This window comes from Sceloporus occidentalis, unplaced genomic scaffold (assembly GCF_023333645.1).
Source record: "Sceloporus occidentalis isolate IW3139 unplaced genomic scaffold, rSceOcc1.0.p SCAF_4, whole genome shotgun sequence".
Lineage (NCBI taxonomy): Eukaryota > Metazoa > Chordata > Lepidosauria > Squamata > Phrynosomatidae > Sceloporus > Sceloporus occidentalis.
In genome coordinates this window covers 57831334-57858607 of record NW_028316984.1, presented here as the reverse complement: position 1 = coordinate 57858607, position 27274 = coordinate 57831334, and the positions used below count along the sequence as shown (strand labels likewise).

Below are 27274 nucleotides of genomic sequence, written 5' to 3'. Positions count from 1 at the left end.
GTATAGCCCGACTGCACAGTGAAGCTGCACCACTGGATGATACTCTTTTTGTTGCTTCCCCACCATGCATATGTATCATCACACAAACACACTGCCTGTGACCACCAAGTACTTCCCATGTGCACCAAGATGCCATCCCATTGCATGGCCACCCCTTTGATTAGCCATGCAATACTCTGCCCATACATTGCTGCATCAGTGTGTAAGTAATACATTGGCAAAGCACAATCACGGAGGCCTCCCTCCATCCCTACTTCACCCCCCATGCCCCTGTTTTCCTGTCTGATTTGTATATATTGTAATTACATCAATTGGAGTTGTCACACTTTCATTTCTTTGTTTTGCTGCAGCCCCACACTCGCGTCAGAGCATTTATATGCAGGCACAAAGATACTCATTTTCCACCCTGAGTTGTACTATCCTGGCTTTTTGCTCTGTTTTTTTGTCCTGGAGCCCAGCTTTGGTCCAGGTTCCAGCTGCTTTCAAGGTATGCATCATCTAAATGCCCCACCTTTAAAGCGGCTGGAAACTGCTTTATTTTGCCCATCTGTTTCAACCCATAGTGGCCAAACACCTGCCTAAGGAAAGTCCACAAAGCTGACTATGGGGCTGGACAGACGGGGAGAAAGGGGCAGTGAGACACCACTCCTTTCTGCCCCCAACGGAGGCCACAGCAGCCAGTGGGATAACAACACAAGTTTGCAAAAAGGAATACAGGTACACTGCCTGACTTTAGCCAATATCCATAGCAAATATAATATAGACGTCTGGTTTATTTGGGAAAAAACATTCCCTGTTCATTTTCCATCTACTACGCTTCAGCTTATTTTCCTTCCAGTCCCTTAAATGTATCACATTTCAATTTCTGATAAGGTTAATATACTACTGCAAATATGACTATATTACCACTATGAAAAAATTTTACATATGGTGGTACATACTTACGAATAGACATGAGTATAAAAGCAGCAACAGCTAACAGTCACAATGTTTTGTATTTTAAAAAACTAAATATGAATAAAATAGTTCATGGAAATCCCGATACTCAGGGGATTACATACTACTAAGGAATGCAAAATTAGTGCTGGCCAAATATATCTTAAATAACTGAAGTAAAAGAAGATGTTCCACGAACCTTTCCCATCAATACATGTCCACAAAGACAATCCTATATAAGGAAAGATAAGGCTTACATGCCACTTTTCTGAAGGGTTGCTTGTGTAATTAACATCTGAACCCTTTTGGGGGAGTGTCAAGCACTGATCCCAGTGTTATAGTTCTTCCTATAAAAATGTTTTTGTGCGACAGTATCTCTGTAATATAATTCAATTGTGAACATAGATGCATGTATACAGGTTAGGGATATGTTAAAACTCTTTTCATTCTGTTTTTTGTTTTGGTTCTTTGTAGGTGAGAGCAATACATTTTCCCATCTTATGCCACTTGGAAATGGATTCAGACTTTTAAGATTTTCATGTTTTACATTTGGAAATCCACACATTGCCAGTCAAGGAAAATGTATCTGATAAAATGCAAATATTTGAAAAGTGCACATAGAAAAATGGAAACCTTCAAAATGCTTAGAAATATATCTTAGTATGTGGACAGCTGCATTTAAAATGTTCATGTGTTAAAAATGTGCACAGTGAATTTGGAAATGGATAAAAGAGCAAGTCTGCAGAAACAGATCTGACAGATTAGTACAATCCCAATATTGTCACTGTCATGCCTATATCAAGCAGTAATGTGGCAGTGTTTGTTGGTTCTTTAGTCTACATGGTGAGAGACTTCAAATTTTAAAGGCCAGATGCATGCCATCACAAAGCAGGACTAATAATCACCATGTGGCAGATAAAATTTTGGAATCATCTCCAAATTACTAGTATTGCTGCAGTCCAACACACAGTTAAATGTGCTCCTTTATTTCAGTGGGTTTGGGTGAATTTTGAATGGGATTTTATGCTTTGTAGTCAGTAAAAGAAGTATAGACTTTAGCTCCTCTAATTTGAATTTATGGCATCATTCATTTTCAGAATTTTGTCTCACAAGTGATAGACACTGATATTTTTCCTCTTCTGGGAAGCATATATAAATTGTGCTTGAAAGATACCATAAAATAAAAACAAATTGTGCATAGTCAGTAAAATAGTAAGAAAGTTAAGATAGCTCTTCTAATTTGCTGTTGTTTGTGATAACTGCTTTAAAAATTACTTTCATATTCCATTTATGAAGTTGTTTTTCGCTTCAGCAACTGACAGAGTATCTGCTTGTACAATTAACTTACATATTCTAGAATTAGATTGTCAGGTTTTAAAATACCAAAAGATGAATATATGCATAGTTTGCCATTTTTAAAACTTTGCGTTGTGTAGAGATAGGGTTATTTAGCAAACCTCCTTGCATGCCACATTATTTTCATTATGTAGTACTATAATATTTCTGTTTTAATAATATGGGTACAGTATATCCAGTGCTCTATATTTTATTATCCTCATTAGCAAGTCTACAAAAAAGGCTACATTTTATTACACAAATGAACCCTGAGATTAAGTATAAATTGTGAAATGTATATGGATATGCATGATCTTAACCAATGAACTGTGGCCTGAAATGATGTCACAAAATGCGCAGCATTAAGTGGAAGGTTAAACCTACTTGCATCTCGGTTCATTAAACGCAGTTAAAGTGCAAATTCCCTCATTCTGACAGTAGTAATCACAAGGGTTCACTTTCTGGTCACAGCGCTGACTTTTAAACCCCAAAGAGCATCTGCAGAATTTCAGTAAAATACAACTAAATAAATAAATATTCTGCCTTTTTAAAATGCATATATACAATGATGATAAAATTAACAATAAGGAAATAGGCTCTGATATTTCATATTTTGTATATCCTGTTTTTAGCCATACTACTCCTGCTGAAAGCTACGGGCACAATATTTGTAAAAAGAGGATCAGCATAGGACTCAACAAAATCCTGTTACTCCCTTCACCCCACCCCACCCCCCCCACCTTTGTTTCATGCTTATATTTACAGCCTTAGAATTACTGTAGAAAGAAGATATATGCATCTAGCCTTCTTACACACCTGGGTGCTTGTTTCTCAGTTCTGAGCTTAGTTATCTTATAACTGAGAAAGGTGAGAAGGACAACTCCTTCTAATGGCTCAATTTGTTGGCCTGTTTCTTAAGAGGAAGGAGGAGTGAGGCAACAGGTTACTCCTTCCACATCCAGTCACTACATCTAGAGTGGGATGATGGATCATATCCAATGAATGCAGACATAATTTCTTGAACACAAAGGACATTTTGTACCTCTTGATTGTAGGACAAAATGCTTTTTTTTAAAAGAAATTTGGAGAGTTCTGGAAAATACTACAAACAAAACATGCTACAAGTGAGATATGGCCATATTTTGCATAACTAAATTATGTTGTTCAGTTCTCCTCTGAATGACATTAAAATCAAAATGTTTTTGCATAGGCTGAAAATACAATCTTTATGCATAATTTACATATCTTTGGTACACACACTGAACCATTTGCAAGACTGAAACATGCAGATAAAATCTTATGCTGACTAAAAAGTAGTACAAACTGCTGGGTTACATGGGTATGAGATCCAAATGTAAATGCTACTCCATTATTGAACAACATATATAGCTTTTAAATTCTTTATAAGCATTATCTTTCCTAGTAGTATCGTCAAGTATCATTGATGGTAGTATACACCTAACACATGTATCTAACACATGACTTACAAGTTAATATTATAAAGATTAACTCTAATTTAAGGATTCACTTTGAAGTTGGGCTTAAAATCTCATCTTTAAAATGTACGTAAAATATGGCTTCTGTAACAATGAAAACTTTATTCATTAGAATTAAAACATCTACATTTAATTTATTATAGAACCAATGTGAGTTTAATATTTCATCATCTCTGAGTGATTGAAATCTGTGAATTCAAATAAGTAAAGAAGGTCCAAAAATAATGTAAGTATTTAAGGATGCCAAACATTCTTCTGCTAAACACAACATTGTTGTAACCAAAAAATAATAATAATGGGAACAACCATTGAAAAGAAAGGTTTACAGTCAAAATGGCACTTGAAATTGATTGGATATAAAGTATGACTATCAGATATAGCATCATACTCACAGACAGAAAGGTATATTTTTCTCTGGGTCCAACTGGCATGTACCACCATTGTAGCAATAGCCATCACATAATTGACAGCTGGATGCAATCTTTCCATTTGTGCAGCTATGATTTTTTGGGGGAAAATCAGTGTTAGTCATGCCATTACTTTGAATGCTAGTACTAAAATATATTTCATTGAATTACAGGATATAGATTTCCTCCCAGGTTATAGAAATGCTGTTGCAAAAAGCCGATCCTACCACAACATAGCTGTATTGTCACTGAATCAATGATGTGTTCAAAGTAGAAAAAATAAGTCATAGTAAGGTCAGAGGTCTTTGGATAATTTCTTTCTTTTTTTATCACAAGTTAAATTGGTATTAACCTCTGATGGTGAATTTCATTTGCTCTGCACTTTTAAGCAAGGTGGCTTAATTTATACTTTCTGGATGAAAAAGTGTGTTGGATGATAGTTGTCTTTTGTTTTTCACCCACTTTTGTGATTACATTCTGCAATATGGACTACAAGAATGTGTGTACAGTATTAGGAAAAATTGCCTATAAAAATAGTGAGCCAGCCATATTGACGAGCTAACCATTTGCAGATGCCTCAGCTCATTATCAATGATGGCATGTGCAAGTGGCCGCACCATCACACCTTCACACACATTGCTGCCCATTGACTATAATGGAGCTTCGGGGTACACATTTTTTCTTTATCTGTGAATGACATTTAACTAAATCCCCACAGATAGGAACAGCACAATGTAAATCCATTTTTATAGTTGCTATTGTTAATTGTCATCAAGTTGAATTTGATTTATGGTGACCCTATGAATGAGAGCCCTCTAAGGCACCCGGTCTTCACCAGCCCTGCTCAGGCCTAGCAGATTTGGGGTCTTGGCTTCTTTGATCGATTCCATTCATCTTTAACATAGTCTTCCTCGTTTCCTACTGCCTTCTACCTTTACAAACATCATTGCTTTTTCCAATGAGTCATGCCTTCATGACATGTCCAAAGCATGACCATCTCAGTTTAGCCATCTTGGCTTCTGGGGAGAGTTCAGCCTTGAATTGCTCTCAGTCCCATATATTAGTATTTTTGGCTGTCCGTGGTATCCACAGGACTCTCCTCCACCATCACATTTCAAATGATTTGATTTTCTTGCTATCAGCTTTCTTCACTGTACAGCTTTCATGACCATACATAGAAATCAGAAATACGATGGCATGGATAAACCTAACTTTCACCTTCAATGCATATTTTAAGATAATTGCTGACCATTGTAAAACATGTATATAAAGTGGAATTATGGTTAAATGCATGCAAATCTAATAGCAGCCGGTTTCAAGTCGGTCTTATCAGTTCCAAATGATGAGGCTAGCCATTCTTCCTAATCATATGATATTAAGACAATGAGTGCACTAATGCTCAGGTTTGTGTCTAGAGATTAACTTTGGGAGCAATTCATTTAAGCAAAGGTAAGAATCACATGTTAGCAATTATGTTGCAGTATGAGAAGAGAAGTAGAGGCATAATGATGCAGTTTGCTTTAGAAAAAAGTAAACTCCATGTCTGTTGGCAGCCTGTATTGACGGGAGTAATATTTCTACCAGATTTTGATGTAGCACCTTTCACCTCTTTGCCTTCACAGATTGAATTGACCCGTTAGCTGAATTCCCAGGAAATGTGTACACACACACACACACACATGCTTTAGAAATGGCACCACAGTTCTACCCCTTTTGGAATAAGTTCACCATTCAAAATTTAGGGACTCTGTAGTGTTACCTTTAAAATTATTTTAATGCATTTAAAATTATGGTTATTAGGTTTTTTAAAATTATGATTTAAAAAAAAATCAGGGCAGGCTGATTCATTAAGGCAGGTGTTTTGTTGTAGTCTGAAATGGTTAATACATCTAGCTATTTTCTCTTCTAAAATGTGGAGATGATTTTGATTATTTTTCTGTGAAAAACTCTAACAATAACATTTCAAAGTGCATTGGCCTATTTATAAAAGGTTTGCAGCTGTGCTGTTCATTGGGTTTTTTAAATGCAAAATATTAACAGGGTAATTAGAGAATCAAAAAATTAAAAATAGTCAGCATGCTTTGCAAGCTTTCTAGCACTCTTCTTCAAGCTGGATGTTATATTACAAAGGGGAAAATGTGGAGACATAATAGAAAAGTCTTTGTGTGGGCTATATTGGAATTGAGAATTCCAGAAAATATATTTTCAGAATTAAAATAGAATTTTTTTTTAATAGTAACATAGGATTATATGTATGGTATACAATTGTGGAATATATGTCAAAGGCAGTCTGTGTTACTTGTTTAAATTCTATCTGAAAAACTTGGTATTTTGATCCTGTATATACATACAAATATTGTTTTTGCTTTTCAAATCCTTCCCCTTGGTTTCAGTGAACACACCGCGTAAGGGTAAGGTGGGACTGATGCCTGAAATCTATCTATCCTTCCCCATTTCACCAAGATCAGGGTTACCTTGTTATACTGGTACTGCTGTTGCTACCAGTCCACAATAAAATAATCATCCCTGACTGTGTTGTAGGTGAAGGGGCAAACCTGATATGCATTACAGACTTGGCTGAATGAGCATGTCAGAGTGGACCTGTGTTAGATTTGTGCATTTTGATATTCAACACAGGTTGGATGCCTGGCGGTGGGAAGGAGTAACCATAATTCATAGTAATTCCATGTCTCTCATGTGTCAGCTATAGATGGACTTGAAAACCCACACCAAGGCTGACATAACGGGGCAAGCCTGCCAACCATAAGTATGAGCAGTACAATACATATTCCACAATGTACTCTAGCTGTGGTTTTAGCTTTGGGGTAGATACAGGATGATCTGAGCCTGAGAAGGGGCTTAAACAGTTACAGGTCCCATTGCTTGGATTGGTTTGGAAGTAGCAGATGTTCCCTGGGAAGCTGATTAAGATCAGCTCATGGTGGTTTTTAGTACCATTGATAATGGTCTCCTATTGAACAATCTCTGTCAGATGGGAGCAAAAGGCACCATGTTATAGTTGTTCCTCTCCTACTTTTTGAGTAAGTTCCATAAAGTTGGATTGGGAGACTTGAGTGCAGCATTATGACTATTAAGCTGTAGGTTTCACAAGGTTCCTTTTTGTCTGTGATATTCAATATCTATATGAAGCTGCTGGGTTCTATCATGCATGCTCTGAATTATTATCCATTATTATTCAGTTTTCCTGCAACCAATGTTGGCTTCCCTACATCTAGACCTAGGCTTCCATACACCTAATTTATTGAGCACCAGTTATTAGTGGTTGATTCTGTTTGTTGATGATATGTGCCATGTATGTGACTTTAACATATAGTGACCCACTGAGTGAAAGACCTCTAAGGGATCCTGTTATTAATCTCACTGCTCCATACCATACAGAATCAGAGCCATGGCTTCCTTTATTGAGCCAGTCCACCTGATTCTGTTAGCTTCATTTGTTTTTTTCATAATGAGAACAAGGCATAGATATTTTAATTAATTAACTAATTAATTAGTTCACACAGTCTCATTAGAATTAATCTTGTTTTTTTCAATCTGAAAGATTTATCATAATTCCAATAAGTGTCACCATACATATGCAGTCTCTGTTAGTATAGATACGTACTGTGTTTAGTCAGATAAGCCTCCAAACCTGCCTGAACCCACTTGATTTCAGTATGTTCACAAGCTGAAGACAGGTTTTGGAGACAAAATTATGGATTTTGATATGATCTGTGGATAAGTCAAGGGTAAAACCTAGCAGCATGTAACAAAGGATCTAAAAGATGAAACAAAGGAAAACAATGCCAAAAAACTTGTGCTCAGACTAAAGGCTGAATGGATGAGAGAACAGAGTGTTTTCAGGACAGATTACACTCTTGCTATTCACCACTGAATGGTTCCTTTTATCTATAAAAGTATCGTACTTACTTATGTCTTCTTTATATGTTTTCTTAATAAAATAAAATAAAAAGTACCATACTTACATTGACCCATGGAGAGATAAACTCAGATTTTTGGAGGGCAATTTTTAAACTAAAATTTCTAGACTTATACATAAGTATATACAGTAATTAAATACATGAAATTGATTTTAGTTATGCTATGAATGTGCAAAGCCTTTTCCGGGGATATTATGATGGCTGATTCTGAATTTCAGTTCAGATGCAAATAATATGCTGTATACTCATATTTTGAAATCATCTACATTTGCATAAACAAAATAGAATCAACATGTGTTCAAGACCTTTAATAAATGGGGAGTTGTAAAGTCAACATTTATGCAATTTCCATTAATCCAATGGGTCTACATATTTTCAAGTAATAATTGAATTTAGGCTCAAGTATTTGCACAAAACCTATTGGCTTGATATATAAGCAATTATAAAACTGCCTCATAATGGCATTTGGATAGAGATTTAAGTCTTGAATCCTGTGCCAGGAGAGATATAAAGAAAGAAAGAAAATACATAGTTTGGCCTAAATCCAGTTGCTAGTCCTGATTAATAAATGGGATTTACTTATGTATTGATTCACCATTCAGTAATTTATTCAATGGATATTCTCTAGTTTTGGATCCCACTTTGTGATCTGCTTTGGCTCCCACTTTAGGAGAAAAGTGGGTTATAAATCAAATAAATAAATAAATAAATGGTTGGAACTGGATTAAGAGTTAAAGTTAAATACTTTCTGGCTAATTATTTTATTTATCATAACATTGACTTACTTGCACATTATGTCATCACTCTCCTTGTCTATGATACATTGTCCACCATGGCATTTTACACATTTGTCTATTTCACACTTCAGACCTTCATATCGTAGAGAACAGACACATTCTACATTGCCATCATCAGCAATGATACAAGATTCAGAATTGACACAATAATGGTGGCAAACATCTGGAACAAATAAAGATATGTTTCTTAAAAGAGAATGTACTTTTTTTCAAAGAAGAGCACATACACAGTTTGATTAAAATATCAACTTTTCTTACTAGCTATCAGTCATCTGATTAAAGTGAAATGAAATACCAGGTAACAGTTCACATGTCTATTACAAGTATTTCTTTATCAGTTTGTTAGTGTCAGGGTAAAATATCCACAGTATCCACAAAACCTCAGAATGTATTAATCTATACCTATCTTATAATGTGTTGGCTAGAAATGGGGCATCTATGACTCTGGTCATGTGTCATTATTTTAATATTTGTTCTGTTCCTCTTTATGGGATAATATTGCTGGTTTAAATAACAAAACTATTATAGAATTATTTTGATTGTGTTTATGGTTAATTTATGGTGTTACATTACATTAGTGTTGTAATTATTATTATTATTATTATTATTATTATTATATTCTCAACCACAGACCAAACAATGCAATATATGGAAAACTGACTATTGTTCACTATTTAAAAGTCTCAAATTCTTTAAAGGAAATAGACAACATCCACATTTTTATTTGTTCATTAGTGGGTTTCGTTCATCTGAAATATTCTGTTATTTTAGACTATGTCAGCAGACTTTAAAATCTGATAATCAACAAACAGTGCTGCATGCACACTTAAATTTACATTTAAATGAATTCATTTTTTTTAAAAAAAATAGATGTTTACAGAAGCAGTCAGCTAGAAACAATTTGTCTGGCTTTGGGTAAGCCTCAAGTAAATATTTTTTTCTTAATCTGTATGTCTGTCTATGCATGATTTATGTATTAGTGTATGTAGTTTTCAAATACCCAAATGCAGTTATTTTAGGATCCATGCAGTTTATTTAATACTAGAAGGACAGAACCACAATTACTGCTTTTTCTTTATTTCTTTTTTTTTAATGCATAGATTTGTATTTATTTACTAGTCTACCAACTGGAAATGCAGTCTAGAATTCACTAAAATTTCCATTTAACATACAGGTGAATCTTCTTGCTATTTAATAGATCTTCTTATTAAATTTAATTAGAATTTATCCCAGCTCCGTCAAGGCTAACCTGAAGAAAGAGGCTCCTCCCTCCTTAACTGTCATCTTTCAGCCTGAGAGGGAGAGAATAAGCAGGCCCAGCTCCATCAGGGCTAGCCTGAAGAAAGAGGCTCCTCCCTCCATAACTGTCATTTTTTGGTCTATGAAGGAGAGAATAGGCAGGCCCAGCTCCATCAGGGCTAGCCTGAAGAAAGAGGCTCCTCCCTCCTTAACTGTCATCTTTCGGCCTGAGAGGGAGAGAATAGGCTGGCCCAGCTCCATCAGGGCTAGCCTGAAGAAAGAGGCTCCTCCCTCCTTAACTATCATCTTTCGGCCTGAGAGGGAGAGAATAAGCTGGCCCAGCTCCATCGGGGCTAGCCTGAAGAAAGAGGCTCCTCCCTCTTTAACTGTCATCTTTCAGCCTGAGAGGGAGAGAATAGGCTGGCCCAGCTCCATCAGGGCTAGCCTGAAGAAAGGCTCCTCCCTCCACAACTGCCATCTTTTGGCCTGGGAGGGAGTGAATAGGCTGGCCCAGCTCCATCAGGGCTAGCCTGAAGAAAGAGCACCCTCCCTCTATAACTGTCATCCTTCAGCCTGTGAGGGAGAGAATAGGCTGGCCCAGCTCCACCAGGGCTAGCCTGAAGAAGAAGAGCCCTCCCTCCGGTCCACCTGCCTTGGTCCAGGCCTCAGTGGGAGAGAAGAATGCTGGACCTGATCCCCTCCCACCCACCATTCCCTTCTCCTTTTGTGCTGTGTCTTTTTAGATTGTAAGCCTGAGGGCAGGGATCCGTCTATTATTCCCTCTGTTGTAAGCTGCCCGGATTCTCAGTGATTAGGCGGCATATAACTAAATCCTATTATTATTATTATTATTATTATTATTAGTCTAGTGTAATCACAGTTTGTGTGTAAGAGTCTTCAAGATCCTTTTTAAAGAAGATATTTAAAATGTGTTACACTGTATTAGACTGTTTTCTGGGAAAAAGGAGAATTCTTGCTACAAAGTTCATAACAAAACAATGTACAGTTGGCCCTTCCCTTACACGGGGAATCCATTCCAGACCCCGCCGCATAAGGTAAAAAGCGTGTATACCTAAGCCCCATTAGAACTAATGGGGCTCATTCCTGCGGTGTGCACCTGGAGTGCCGTGGGGCACGCGCAACGGGCACACACACCATTGCTTCTTCCAGGGCACAGGGGAAGTCTTTCTGGTGCAGCTTCCAGCATATGCATATGACACGGGCACACTATAATTTGCCAGTAATGGAAGCCGCAAACCTGATATTTATGTTAATAGGACAAGATGTGTACACATTTAATGACTCTGTTCCTGCCCATCGTAGCCTTATTGCAAACAGAGGATTTTCATCCCTAATGAGAGCCCTACATCCCATCCCCTGTCCTTTCAAGCCCCAAAGGAATAGTTTGGAATAAACAATGAAACTGGACACTTTCCTCTGACCATTCACATGCCTTAATAGTCAAGACTTTGTGATTTGAGGTGCAAACATAATTTGAAGGAAGTGGTGGCCAGGATCTTAGATGGTTGTGTACCATAAATCACTTTATGTGGAGTTATGTTTTGATGGTGGAATGTGATCCATCTCATGAATGACACTGTTACACAACTAAATGTGCAACTGAATTTATAATAATTGCAGTAGTATCAGCACATCCAAAACCTCAAACTAAACTTGGAACAAATATGCAACTTCTTCATGCATAAGTTGTTGACGAGATTCTTGCCTTTATGTGTCTCAAATAATCAGAATCCTTCTTTGTATATTAACTATCCTACTAATGACTCAAAGCACCTAAGGAAATTGTTACCAATATGCAGTTGAATAAAAGGCTTTGGCCTCTGTTGTCACTGTAGCTCACAGAAATAAGTGCTCTAACCCAATGCTACTCGAACTGGCACACTGATGCTAGTCAATTTGCAGTTGGCTACTGGTCTCTGGTGAGTTTTCAGGAAAGAAAGAAACAATGGTAGCCAGTGGGCACAAATATGGTCCCTAGAGAATGGCACATCTCCCTGTTGGTATTTGGTAACATCTGATAAGTTAAGCATGACATCTTTTTCTAGTGGCCAAAACATTTGGGTGTGCAAACTACTAGGTTGAAAACAGGACATACCGTATATTCCACCATATAAGACGACTTTTTGACCCTCTAAAATTGAGTCAAGAGTCGGGGGCCGTCTTATACACCAGGTTAAGCCCAGCAGCAAGAGAGCCCTGTGGCCCTGCATGCACATGCACGGCCGGCTGCTGGCTTCTCAGGCTTCCAGAGGCCTGTGAAGCCAGCAGCCCCATGCAGGCTTCCAAGGGGCCTCCGGAGGCCTTTTGAAGCCTGCGCGTGCGCACACAGCCGGCTGCTGGCTTCTCTGGCCTCTGGAGGCCTGTGAAGCCGGCAGCCCTGCGCAGGCTTCTAAGGGGCCTCCGGAGGCCTATTGAAGCCTGCGTGCGCGTCCTCGGCCAGCTGCCGGCTTCTCAGGAAGAGGGGTAGTTTTATACGGTGAGTATATCCTAAACTCTATATTTTTATTGAAAAAGTTGGGGGTCGTCTTATATGCCCGGTCGTCTTATACACTGGAAAATATGGTACTATGAATAAATTTAAACATGAAGGTAGTTAAAACTGTTCTTAATTTTTGATCTCTGTAACATTTTAGATATGTTTCCTATTATCAATTATACTTACAGTATTGGCATCTATCACCCGTATATTCAGGCTGACAGTGACAGTGGGGCTGATTTCCAGCAGTGACAGTGCAGGTTCCACCATTTTGACAAAAATGATCACAAACAGTTCTATTGCAGTTTGGACCTGTAAAACCTAGTGTGCAGCTGCATGTTGGCCTCCCTATAGGACAGAAATTAAAAATATGGTAAACCTAACAGACTTTAGTAAGAAACATATACACTTTAGAGAAAACAAACTTTCCATTATCATATTCATGCATTATAAATAAACCATTTTTAATGTCAAGTACAAATCAATATTTTAAATAGTTCCTAAAATGCATTTAGTTCATAAATTTAGCAGAAATAATAGCACCAGCAAGAAAAATGTGTGAACCACCTATGTATTTGACCCCTTTTTGTAATAGTAAAAATCTAGCCTACCAGAATTTATGTGAGATGAAAGGAATGAATACAATGTATAAAGCCTTTGGGGAGATATTTCTCAAGCAAGGGTTGACTGTTTAATGATAAAACATTAGAGCTGTACGACTTCACCTTTATATAATGATAAACTGGACATGGATCAGAATTTTGGGATGTGTTCCACCTCCTACAAGAAGAGTGATCTTATTTAGGACACTAGACACTGGATCAGAAGCCACTAGATCAGGAGTCTTGTCCTGCTGTTCATGTGGATAATTGAAGCCATAGTTTGTGGGCCCTTGTGTAAACTACAATAATCTCTTAAATTTTAAATATCTCAGTCCATGAATGACTTTTGAGGTAAATCTATTTCTGTGAATGTAATCCCCTGTTTACAGAGCAGAAGTTAAGGTACAAGCCAATGTTAATAAAGAAATTTAATTGTATGAAAATGAGGTGTTTATGTAATCATATTTGTCTGAAATGACAAAGGAAAAGCAAAGGGATATTATTATTTGTAATATCCATTGTGATTGATCAGAAATTGTGCAGGACTCTTGGAAAAACAGCAAAAAGTTAGGTAAGTTCCTTAGAGCATGAACTTGCATGAGTAAAGATGTTCTCCAACATAATGCCTGAAGGAGGTGTAACTATTCAAATTCATTTTGTTCATCATTCTTATTGAAATATTTGATGTTTTTCCCTAATTACAGAAAAATACTTTTATTTTTCATCACTTCCTTTCATCTGTCACCTGACTTTAATGAGTTCTATTCCACCTAAGCAACTTATTTCAAAGAACAGTGTCTGGGTGTCTGCTGTTTTTATTCCTGTCCTCTGCCTACCTTTGTTCTCATTGATCTTATCTAATTCTAACTTGGTTATATCTTTGATTATGCCCATTCTTACATTGCTCTTGGCCAAAATCTATGATTTTTCTGATTGTGCTAATCAACATAGTTCTACCTTTCCTATTCAGAAATGGCATCAATACTACACTAATATGTTGAAAATATTAATGAAACTGGTAAAAATAAGTATTGCTTTCTCTGAGGCAATATAGCAGCCCTTATATAAAGTGTATAAATGTGGAGTAAAATACATTCTTTCAGGCAGTATTGCCAAGTAGTTGCTTTGTGTATTGCCATCTTCAGAATAGAGGTCTGTGTAAAGCAGTTCATGGATGTTTACCAAAGATATGGTCTTGTAGGGGCTGGACAGCTTATTTCTATATTGTGATTATATCCAGAGAGAAATTCTCTTGTATGAAATGGGGGATCTTTAAAATTGTAAAATTGTAAATTTTAATGCAAACTAACTTGTACCTACAGCAGTAACAGGTGGATCAGATTTGTTCATTTTCAAATTTTGCGACAGTAATGTGGCTCAAATAATTTGGTCAAGCTTCATTTTGAAAACACATATGAGGTAATGGGTTAAATCCAGTTTTTAATCCCAGTTACAGTACAATGCTATTTAATGTAATATTAAATGTAATATTACAGTAATATAATTTTACTGTATTATTATATAGTTCCCTCATCTGGATTTAACTTAAAGCTGCTATCTATGGAGATGAAGCCTTTCCTCAAAACAGACTCAGGGGTGAAGCAGATGGGGCAAAAGGAGTGCCCAGAGGCTACTTTGGCCCCGATTCCTCCAGGACCTCAGCCATTGACATGGTCCCAAATGGGCTGCTGGCAAAATTCTGATCCATGTCCAGTTTATCATTATATAAAGGTGAAGTCGTGCAGCCTTGGAGCAACTTCTCGGTGGTTTGGGAGTATTTGTCATTTGAATGTCATGCCCTCAAAGTGCCTGGAAGGCCCTTTATTTGGCCTGTGTTTTGGGCCTCTGCTCTTGAGCCACTCTGTCCCACTTTGGACTAAAACCTGGTGCTGATTGATGAATCCATTACATTGGAGCCACCAGCTCATACTGTCCATGTGTCTACAGACGGAAGGGTAGCTACATGTTTAGCATGACAATTTATTAATTTATTTAAAATCAGCTTTCCTTCCACATTGTCTGGGAAGACAAAGCAAGTACTCAAAGATGTGTCCTCCACTTTTTAAATACCATTGATAAAGTTCATCTCCAAAATCTAGCAATCCAGTTCATTCATCAAGCAAGAGTCCTATATCATTTTATTGATACAGAATGTCAGAGGAAAGCAAAGATACCACAGAGCTGGGAGCTAAAGCCAATTAAAAACCCAGTATTTTGTAGTAAATTTGGAAAGAAAATAATGGAATAACAAAGAACATTAAATGCAATGTCTTCCCTTAGAAACCATGAGAATTTTGGGATTGCAGAAGCCATGGTGAGATTAAGATGAGGATTTCCCTTATTATTGATAATTTGCAACAGTGGATTAAGATATCTGAGAAGTTAACTAAAATGAAAACAGTAGTGAAATACGTCTAGTAAAAGATATTGCCTTGGTGATATAAGATGACTGTGGAGGCTATTGCCTATTTGTAGGGAAACATGCTTTCAGGACCACTATTATTTTTAACAGTGTTCAGCCAAATAATTGATGAAATGAAATGTTGGGGGGGGGGGGTAGATTCTTCATCTTTCTATATATTTTCCAGTCTGATATGGTAAATTTGATAAAGGAAATAAAGGTGAGATTTGGTAATATTTTAGAGCATGTAATCCACTTGCTAAAACAATATGTGTTACCTAAAATTTACAATCAAAATATGGGGAAAGTAATTATTTATCAAAAGGGTATTGCAATGTAGATAAATTTTCTCTTTCATAGTGGTATAGTTTTGGCTTTAAAAAAAAAGAATGATCATACATTGATATGTAATCTAAGAAAAATATTCTATATCTCGTAGTTTATAACAACAGAAACAACAAAACAACAAAGCAGCAGCAACAACAATACTAGCAGTCATGATTCTAAGCATTGTTTATTATATTTTAATATACCTTATTTTATTATATTTTAAACACATATTATTGAGAGTAAAAATATATATTTTAATAAACCTGCTGCTGTTTTCAATGATATTTAAAGAATTCCTATTTATTTGGTTTCAAAATACAATTATAGCTAATGCTTTGACAATGTTTTAAAATATATGCTTTTAATTAACTGGTATATTCATTTTCTTTGTTCAGTTATTAATGTACTATAAAATTATTGTTAAAATATTTTTAATTAAAGGTATTCCATGTCCTACTTGTAAAAGATCCACACTGAGATTTGCTACAGAGTTTTATTGGTAAGTAAACCAATAATGAATAAGTCTATGGTTGGCCAAGAGAACTGTTAAACAGTTTGTATTCATGTAACTTGCAATGCCCTCAAGATTCTTTAATGCGATTTTATCAATTTATTCAAATTGCTAACATACACTAAATAATGGCTTGCAATTCACCTGTTTATTTGTTATTGTTTGTCACTACTACAAATAGTACTAGTACTGTAATTACTATTAGTAGTAGTAATTATAAGGATTATAATTAAAAGTACTAAAAGGATTCTAAGCCATTCGATGGCCCTATCTCTCTCCACACTAAATAATGGGCTTGCAGTTCACCTAATAACTATTATTTATTGTCACTGTTGTTGTTACTAGGGATAAAAGTAATAGTAATAGTAATTTATTCCTGTTAAAGTTCCTAGTTATGCACTAACTTTTGGAGGCCTTTTCCTTCTCTTTGCTAAACACATGAATAGTAAGAGAAGAAATTTGTGCTTGGGCTGTTTTCCCCTTCCCTGTGATATAATTGTCATCCTTTAAGCATTTTTCTTGAATGTAAGTGTTCTGCACTCGTAACATTATGTGTGTGGGGAAGGGTTTCCACACACGAAAAACCAATTTTTCTGCATACATCTCCTTTCTCTGTCAGGATAATTTCATTTCTACAAATATGTTCACCTTCTTATTTCATTTTCACATTTCTCACATGTACATCAATCTACGTATTTGCCACATCTGCCCCCCTCCCAAAATCTGTAAACTAATAAAAAACATACACCTTATTCTAACAATAATTATAAAAATATAACTATATCATCCTGTATTACTTCAGTTAATGACATTTTATTTCCTCCCCCCACCTGAAGGATGCTTTAAATACATACCCAGAATTGAAGCTACACAGGTTCCTCCATTCTGACAGTAATTATTACAATGGTTAGTTTCACATCTTTCACCTGAATAACTTGGCCAACAGTAACATCGTGGATCACCTTTTTCATTTATAACGCATCGTCCTCCATTTTCACAAGTCAGCTTACATGTGTCATCTGTACTTAATGCATAAACATATATATCAAATTCCTATAATTGTTAATTGAGGCCTTGAAATAAAATGAACTAAGTAATTGCCAAGTTCATACAATGCTGAAATACAGGGGACTGCTAACAGAATGGAAGTTGAAATGAACTGCTAGATTTGTGGCAATCCAGGAAAGACTGTTGTATGTGATTCATATGAAGTAACACATTCATTTCCACTCACTATCCCATTATTAGATGTTGCATCATTTTCTTTACCCTAAAGGGTTTTGTACATTTGGTCTACATCATCACAATATAGTAACATAACAGGCTTGTTGTGGCACTGGTGTGTGTGTGTGGAGGTTTATTTAAATTTCTAAAACTATAGCAAACATGATACAACTATAGACATCCTGAATTTCAGAATAAGTTTTCAACAGGTATTGCAAATCTCTGCCAGTGTCATATTGTGCAAGATATGTAAAACTATGCATTTGGACACCCAAACAGTGGCTTGCCACTATAGGCTTTGCTGTAATATTTGAGACCGCCCATGAATTGAGACCAGGGTTATAATAAAAGGCAGGGCCTTATGGGCCCAAGCTGCCAACAGGGCACAGACTTAAGCTATTTAAGCTGTCTTGCCCCCTGATTGGCCTATTTTGAGAGATTGCATTCCTCCTTCAGGCCAGTATGGAGATGTTCAGTCGCTTCAGGGCCAGGTAGGAATTTTCTCCCCTTTCCCCGGATTTTTTTTGCCTACCTAATACTGTTTCTAGGGACTTAATTGGCTTAGGGCAGGATGTTAACTAGGTTTCCCCTGGACTTAATGGGGGTGGAGGAATAATCGGTGTGCACCCAGGCACCCCATTGGGGCAAAAGGGCTTGCTCGGGGCAGCCATTACATGTCAAGGGCCATGGAGGCTGCTCGTGAAACAGCCTTTGGGTGAGATATGGGAGTTTTGCCCTCTCTTATAAACTACCTTACTGTGACTGGCTGAGGATACAATCCGAGGATTCAGTTGCCCTCAGAATCTGGTGTTTTCACCCTATGGGAAGGCTGAAGAGGTAGTCTAGGTAAAGACACCTGGCTTCAGCTGAACCCACATCAGGATTTCACCCTCAGTTGAAGTCTCGAAAGTTTACAGTTATCAGTTGGGGTTTAAATAGGTTTAAGGTCTAATAAGGGCCCATTTATTTACATCCAATTTACATGTCTGGCCTCTTTATTTCATGGTGGGGGTCAATTAACGAAGTGTAAAGATTCATTTTTTAAAGAAATAATTCTGTACTATGTACATATAGGAAAACAAGTTCACCTAGAAAATAACATCAGTTGGTCAGTACTTTAAATCTCTCCACTTTGACATGTGGAGCGGGGATAAAAAGAAAATTTACATTTATTCATTCCTGTTTTTTTTAATGGTTTCCTGGAAATCAGGAAACACTGTCAGGAAGAACAGTTGAACAAGGAAACCTGTGTAATAAACCTGTGCCTGGACACTCTCCTCTCCCTCAGAAGACAGAGAAGGGATGTAATTCTTCACTAAGTTTCTTCTCAGAGGTAGCAATGAGTAATTTCAGAATTTGTTTTCCTGTTGCAAGAAAGCCTCTAAAACATCACACTGTTTTTTGAAGACTATTCAAAATTCAGAATTTATTCCATGCAAAATTTGCATGTGGTTGTTTGATCCAAAAAAAAAAAAAAAAAAAAAACCCAAAAACCACAGAATTTTCTGCTCAGGAAACATCATTTTCTGCATGGAAAATAGTATTTCATTGCAGAACTATTAATTCCTGGGCATAAAATGTTGCTTTCTGTGCAGAAAATCTGTAATTAGGGATTTGTTCTATGTAAATTTGCACATTGTTGATTTGCATAGGAAACAGCATGAGAAAACAAAACATTTCAGTGCGGATGTATTAATTCCTAAACAGAAAAAGCACAGAAGTTAATATCAATATTATTTTCCATACAGAAAATATTTTCCCCTGCACAGTAGATATTGGTTTCTATGCAAAACAATCATGTGTGAATTTTGCACAGAATAAGTCCTGAATATCAAAGATTCTCATCAGTCCAGGATTCTTCTCATCAGGGCTCTTGACACTTGAAAAACATGTTGTGTCTGTCTTCCCCTTGCTTTAGTGCATTGGCTATGAATAGATGCGCAGGGGTTAAAGGTTTTTAGGCCAGTTAATAAGAGAGTTGCATAGCTTTCACCATCCATTTTGATAACCTCTGTGATAAAACCGGTAAGCCACTTTTAGGCATTCCCATAGCACACAAATAAATAGGTACCAGATTGGAAAGATCTTGTCCTGTCCATATAAAAACACTAATGAGTGAGATGTCATTGTGGAAGAAGTCTCAGGATGGGAATACAATATCTTGAAAACTATGTAATTTTGAAATGTCTTTCAATAAAAAGTAATGTGAGACTGTAGGTAGCATATTCCTATGAAACTGCAGAAAAGAAGTTCACAAATGGGGGGGGGGGGACCTTGCTGATGCTCCTTGCAAATGTGATTGCAACTGGGAACAAAGTTTTAACTGGAAATAATTGGCTATAAAAGGTAGTGAAAAGTTTGAAACTCCTGCCTAATAGCCTGTTGAAGATTCCAAGAAGATAAAATTTTCAGTGCCCCAGATGGAGCTTTGAGATAAGCTTTAACTTGATGTTCACAAAGCCACAAAGGTTCAGATGTTTTTGAATCATGTCCTGTAACAGTGACTAGAGGCACCATCAGGGAAGAACTGATAAGGTCTTCACTTCAGAAAGGTGCAAAGAATGCTAGCTCTTTATTAACCAGAATGTTGGATGATGTCTTATTCCAAGAATCTAACAAGAAAAGAAACTTTTGCCCCTTTTCTTCACTAGATCTGCCAGTGTCAGGAACATAGTTCTTGCCATGCTTGCTAGCCATACACTAATGTGCTATACAACTGGTGATGCTTGGTGGAAGGTTTGTTTATCATTAATGGTGCCACATAATGAGCAGATATGTAGGGAGGTGACAACGTTGTTATGCTGTGATCGACTCAGTTTTCTGAATAAAGCTTTCTGACTTTGCTAAAGCTTGTGTTTCTGAACTGAAAGTAGCTAGTACATACATGGCAGTCAGTGAAGGACATCATGCTGCTGAAATTATATTGTGAAGCTCCTCTGACAATGAAAATATTGTTTAAATGAAGTCAGTGCAAGTCTGTATGCCTCACTGAGTCCTACCTAGATCCAGTCTAGATGAAGTAGAAACATCCATTAATGGCCCTAAATCACATGCAATAGTGAGGAAAACCATGGTTGCTACAGCCACCAAGGAGTGATGTGGAGGCAATCAATTGTCCAGTCCAAATCTTTGTGACTGCTCTGATTTGAAGAGGGAAAGGTGCAACACTGGAATTTTCACACATTAAACACATTTTGCAGCGATTATGGTGTTCTTCATTAAAAGACTAATGCCCTGGTGGCGCAGTGGTTAAAAGCCTGTACTGCAGCCATTCACTCAAAACCACAAGGTTGTGAGTTCAAGACCAGCAAAAGGGCCCAAGCTCGACTCAGGCTTGCATCCTTCCGAGGTCGCTAAAATGAGTACCCAGACTGTTGGGGGCAAATTAGCTTACTTGCTAATTAGCTTACTTGCTGTCCACCGCTATGATCTTTGGAATAGCGGTATATAAATAAAACAAATTATTAATTATTATTATTATTATTATATGGACAAAACTACCTCTAGGGGTTCCCAGTGACCAAAACAGCAACACCTCCTACCTGTTATTATCTTTGGAGGCAGACAATATTTGTGGACTTACAACACAGCATCTTGAGAATCAAGGCATCTGCAGTGTTATTGCTGGTTCTGGGAAGGTAGATGGCTGCCAGGAGTATATTTTGTTCTATGTACCACTTCCAGTAGAATATTCTGAGATCGCTTCCTGAGTTAATAGTCCTATGAGCTTGAGAGCACATACACAGAAATCCCACTTCTCTTCACACAGAGGGTCATTCATTACTGGGCCTCAAGTGAGGACCTCAGCCTATGGAGAAGGTGTCAGTTGTGATCAGCCTTGTGGGACTAATAATGTGCAAAGAGATCCCTGAAATTTTGCCATGACTATTTATGACTGAAATGATTGTTTCACTTCAGGGAGGATAGTGAAATATTTTGCTTGGGAATTAAACTCTCGATTGAAATGGTGTAGGAATCAAAGGCGGGATACAAACCGCCATATAGTACGTATAGGATACGTACTAGGGTTAGGAAGGGGCGGTGCTTCCGCACCCCCCTAACCCTAGTACGTATCCTATACGTACAAGATGGCGGCGCCCCTTCCACATGGCACCGCCATCTTTACGTACTGGACGCATAGCGTCCACACGTGTCGCATCCTTTGTGACGTAGCGAGTGCGCCCCTGAGAATTATACACTGCAACCCTAAAAGACAAAAGACTATTGATTGCAGTTTGCACACGAAATTCTTTGGAAGGAATACTGTTACTAGATGCAAGTCCAAAAAGACTCCACTAAACCAGATTCTTTGAGATGAAAAGTAGATGAACATATTTTCAGTTACCAGAAGACCCAAACCTAAAAGAACTGTCAGAGTTCAATGGAGGAGAACTGTGCCAATGTCCTTGGGAGGAAGCAGCTATAAAGTAATGATACATGTATGGATGTATCACTGTCCCCAACATCTGGTGAAGAAAGGGTTTATATCCTAGGTCAGCCCCACAGTGGAAAACTGGGATAGTGGAGACTATATGAGATGTAATGCCATTCCTTGGTGCATCATGATTCTTCTTATTGTTATCTCTTTTCTTCTTTTTTCTCATGGGGTGAAGATTTACATTTAACTGGTAAGACTCATCCTGCAGTGGGAGGGATTTCCAACTGCAATGAGACTTGTGACTTAAAACCTGATTTTGATTGTATCTTCCCCAAGAAAACACTATTAAATTTATAGGATCACCATAACTCAACAGATGTCAAGGGTGGACACACAAACACACACACACACACACATGCACAGATGTCAATATCAAATACTCCAAAGCTGAAACCATGATTCAAGATGTTTGCTAAATTTGCAAGGGCTGCAATTGTTCATCTTCTGGAAATGGACAAGAATAAGTTTTTAGATAAGAGATGATGTTCATAGTGACTTTTCCTCAGACTTTCAAGTGATGCAAATGGTTTTAGGTATCGGAGGCACTGCATTGCAGTGGTTCCGGTCCTACCTCTCAGGCAGGTCCCAGAGGGTGCTGCTCGGGGACAGTAGCTCCAGAAAGAGGGCGCTCCTTTGTGGAGTCCCTCAGGGAGCTATTTTGTACCCAATATTAACATCTATATGAAGCTGCTGGGTGAGATCATACGGAGTTATGGAGCTGGGTGCTATCAGTACGCTGATGACACCCAAATCTATTTCTCCATGTCTCGTTCGTCAGCCTCGAATTCTAATGGCATCTCTTCTCTCAATGAATGTCTTCGGGCGGTAATGGGCTGGATGAGGAAAAACAGATTGAAGCTGAATCCGAACAAGACGGAGGTGCTCACGGTAGCGGCCCCGAAACCAAGAATTGGGTTGCAACCACCAATCCTGGACGGGGTCACACTCTCCTCTAGTGACTGTGTTCACAGTCTGGGGGAGCTCCTTGACTCGTCGCTCCTGATGATAGATCAGGTGAATGTGACGGTCAGGAGCGCCTGTTATCAGCTTCAGCTGATACGCCAGCTGCGCCCTTTTCTGGAAGTAAGGGATCTCGAGACAGTTGTGCACGCATTGGTAACCTCATGCCTTGACTTCTCTAACGCGCTCTACATGGGGCTACCCTTGTGCCTGGTTTGGAAACTACAGCTGGTTCAAAACATGGCAGCCAGGCTTGTGTCAGGAACATCCAGAAGGGACCATATCACTCCGATTTTGAGGTCCCTCCACTGGCTGCCTATTGGTTTCCGGGCCCAGTACAAGGTGTTGGTTATTACCTTTAAAGCCCTAAATGGCTTGGGTCCAAGCTATCTCAGAGACTGCCTCTTCCTATACAATCCTCCCCGTGCTCTCCGGTCCTCTGGGAGGAACTTGATGCAGCCTCAAAAATCGAGGCTTGCGGCGACCTCCCGGAGGGCTTTCTCTGTTGTCGCCCCCAGGCTCTGGAATGGCCTGCCAGATGAGATCCGTCAATTAACATCTTTGGACAGCTTCAAAAAGGCTGTCAAGACGGATCTCTTCAGGCAGGCCTTCCCAGACTGAAATATCCCGGCCTCAGGATCTCAGGATTTCCCCCCTCCTCAGTAATGTCTCCAAAGCCCCCTTTTCCTTAGAACTGAAGTTGCAGTGGTTTATTGGTTGGTATTATTTTGTTTAATTTATTGTTATTTTAACTAGTTATTGTGGTTTTAAATTAGATATGTTGTTTAATAACTTTTTAAGGGGGGAGGGAAATATATTTTTTTTATGCTGTATGTTATTTTAATGTTGTAAACCACCCGGATTGGTTCGCCACAGGGCGGTATATAAATAAAAATTTATTATATATATTATTATTATTTTACAAAGCCACATGGTAAAATTCTGATAGTGCTAACACTTAACAACATAACCTTCAGAAAGACACAAAAGATAAGAATATTTTTCACAGGGGTAAATTTTGCCACCACACTCAACTCAGTTTCTTCAAAGTGCTTCTTAGAAGCCATAAAGAGAAGACTTTTAGTGCCCTGGGCTTGAAAGCTCACATGATAAAAGGAAGAAAGAAAGAAAGAAAGAAAGAAAGAAAGAAAAGGTAAAGGTATTCCTTCTTGACAAAGTTGTTGTGTCTGACCATAGGGGGTGGTGCTCATCTCTGTTACTAAACTGAAGAGCAAGCATTGTCAGAGATTACTACATGATCATGTGGCCAGCATGATAGCAGAGAATGCTGTTTACTTTCCCACTGGAGTGGTACCTATTTATCTACTTGCATTTGCATGCTTTTGAACTGCTAGGTTGGTAGAAGCTGGGACTAGTGATGGGAATTCACCCCATCATGCGGTACCTGGGCCTCAAACTGCCAACCTGCTGATATTGCAACCCACAGAGTCAGCATCTTAACCACTTGAGTCACTGCATCCATATTGTAAAATAGAGGAAGGGCAAATTGTAATGAAAGGGCAAAGTATAGAAAGAAAAATAAATGGAAATACAGAATAAGTTATGGCAAGCTCGTTACTAAAAAATACAGCCCTTACAGTTGAGGAAGTTTGCAATATGCTATTGCCTTTGCAGTGGATGAAAAGGAACTAAATCGAAAAAGGTGAAAGCCTCTTAAACACAACATGGCTGACATCTTATTCAGCAGTTATGAGACTGTAAGGTGGACTTAGGCTCTCATAACTACTGGTAATTCACATTTATGGTCATTAGTGATGGAACATACACCCAGAAACATAATGTTTCAGCTTACAAATACCCCAGTCAGAGTTTCTGTGGCATTGCAGACTGCAGCAAAGGAAAAATGGCATCTGCAGCACACTGCTGATCATGGAGTGTCTTGAGAAAAGCAGTTGTGACTGAGTGGTCTTTCCAGAGGCCTGTTTTTGATGCATAAAAATGTCATTTCCCAGTGTTTGAGAACCAGTGTCTTGGAAATGCTTTGGCTGGGACAGTGCCAGGCTGCAAAGGCAGGGGTTATTTTTTTTCAGGGGGGTGTGTGTAGTTTTATCAGATAACTATGATGATGGAGCTCTATCATTGTCATTATGTTGACAAAGCAGGATCTTGGTCACAGGAAGTGGGTTAGACTTCTGCCAAAATATTTAGCTCAGTTTTAGAAGTTTGCATCTGACTCTGAGCAGGAGCAGAAAACTCCATATGTATGAGTGACAGAGACAATAAGGAAGTGGGCATGTCCGTGTCCTAAAACTTCATCCAGCTTGTCAATGTGGGTAAGGAAATCTGGTAAATTGCTTTCAAATGGTTCTCCATCCCTAATGCAGATAGTTAAATCAATATCTGAAAGGGTTGATTTGTCTCAACCACTCTGAAATGTAGATTTAGGGAGAAAAGACAGAATGAAACTGTCAACAATGATTTAAATCCAAAATCTCAGATTATATGAAGACTAAATAAAACAGTGAATAACATTTGGCACCATTTAGTACATTCATTCAACTTCACAGTTTTTTCTAAAATTTGCAGCATTCTGTAATTTGCATAACCTTTCATATTCAGTTCATTAATTTATGCCTATTCTGAAATGTAAGAATCTTAAGTATATTAATACGGATTTGTAAAACAATAGCAGGGTAATAAACAGCTGTAAATTCTTGTATTTATTTATATTTTAAAAAGTAAGTTTTGATACCCACCTAAAATGCTCAGATCACTGCATGTTCCGTTAAACAGTGCCTTTCCTTCTGGACATACACAAGCTGCACCTGAAGGGTTGAGTAAACATAGGAACTCACAGGTGAACTCCAAACATGGATTGAGTGCTGTTTGAAAAGACAAAATCAGAAATGTTTAAAATTATTTCTCAAGTACATAAAGGACAAAAAAAGGGGAGTCAGAAGAGGCAAACTAGGCCAGGTTAGTTTAAACATTCTTCTGTGCTGGACGTATGGTCAAGGACTGGGAAGTCTTTGAATCCTGTAGTCTAGATCCTTCCTATGTGCCCATCCTGATAACTCAGACTCTCCCCATTTTTCTTTCAGATGTTTAAACTCTGACATAAGAAACTGAGGGACATAGATGTTTTTGCAGAAGGGACCTGGGACCTGATCCCTTGTTTTAAGATTAGGATTTTGTCTTCAGCCTCTCTTCTGTTCTATACCACCTAGGACACTGTTCTAGAGGCCAATGATTACACTATTAATTTATGCATATGTTGGTGCATATTTTCTCCAGCACTCTTCCACTTTATTTTGTAAAATTGTAATGGTTACATAAAGTAGTTTGGATTGATACAGTTGGCCCTCCATATCCACAGATTCGTCATCCACATATTCAACAATCCATGGTTTGAATATATATTTTTTAAAAAATCCTAAAGCAAACCTTAGTTTTGTCTAATAATAATAATAATAATAATAATAATTTATTTTAATTATTTTTTCCTGCCTCTCCCCAAGGCTCGAGGTGGGGTACAGCATGTTAGAATACAATACACAATTGAAAACACATAAACCCACAGTTAAAAATACAACACTGTGAAATCATTGAAATACACTCATCCAGATTTAAAAAGTCATTATTTAAAATTGACTTGGTAGATTTGCCAGAAGAAATATGTATTTAATGTTGTTTTAAAAGCAGTCAGCATTTTCAGCTGTTGTATCACTTCCAGCAGGTTATTCCACAGTCTGAGGGCAGCAGATGAAAAGGCCCCCTAGGAAACCATTCCCAGGCTAGTCCTGGCTGGTTGCAGCAAACATTTCTCAAAGGACCTTATTGTACAGGAAGGATTGTGAAACACTATGAAGTTTATCACGCGGGGCACTTACTGCTGCCCAAACATTGCTGAAGTGTTACCTAAATGTTTCAGAAGCGTGGGATCACCCGTCGCACTTCTGAAATGTCATAGAGGCTTCCCACTTTCCTTCCATCATGGAAGCATTCGCGGGGAAGCCTCAGAAAAGCCATTTTTATTAACGGGATCTTTCGTTAATAAAAATGACTTTTCCAAGGCTTCCCCACAAATGCTTCTGTGACAGAAAAAAATGTGGGAAGCCTCTATGACATTTCAGAAGCACAATGGGTGATCCCACCTCCGGCATTTCTGAAACATTTGGATAACACTTCAGCAATGTTTG

General features: G+C 37.9%; 1 protein-coding gene across 1 annotated transcript in view; it reads right to left on the bottom strand.

Moving 5' to 3' along the window:
• Window positions 1-27274, bottom strand: part of LOC149313891 (low-density lipoprotein receptor-related protein 1B-like) — a 734124-nt gene that overhangs the window by 28033 nt on the left and 678817 nt on the right. Inside the window, exons 83-88 of the mRNA XM_089523040.1 lie at window positions 25832-25957; window positions 17347-17511; window positions 12835-12996; window positions 8901-9075; window positions 4160-4264; window positions 2656-2769 (exon numbers count right to left, since the gene is read on the bottom strand). Coding sequence (XP_089379166.1) covers window positions 2656-2769; window positions 4160-4264; window positions 8901-9075; window positions 12835-12996; window positions 17347-17511; window positions 25832-25957 — 847 coding nt within the window. The remainder of the gene's footprint in view (window positions 1-2655; window positions 2770-4159; window positions 4265-8900; window positions 9076-12834; window positions 12997-17346; window positions 17512-25831; window positions 25958-27274) is intronic.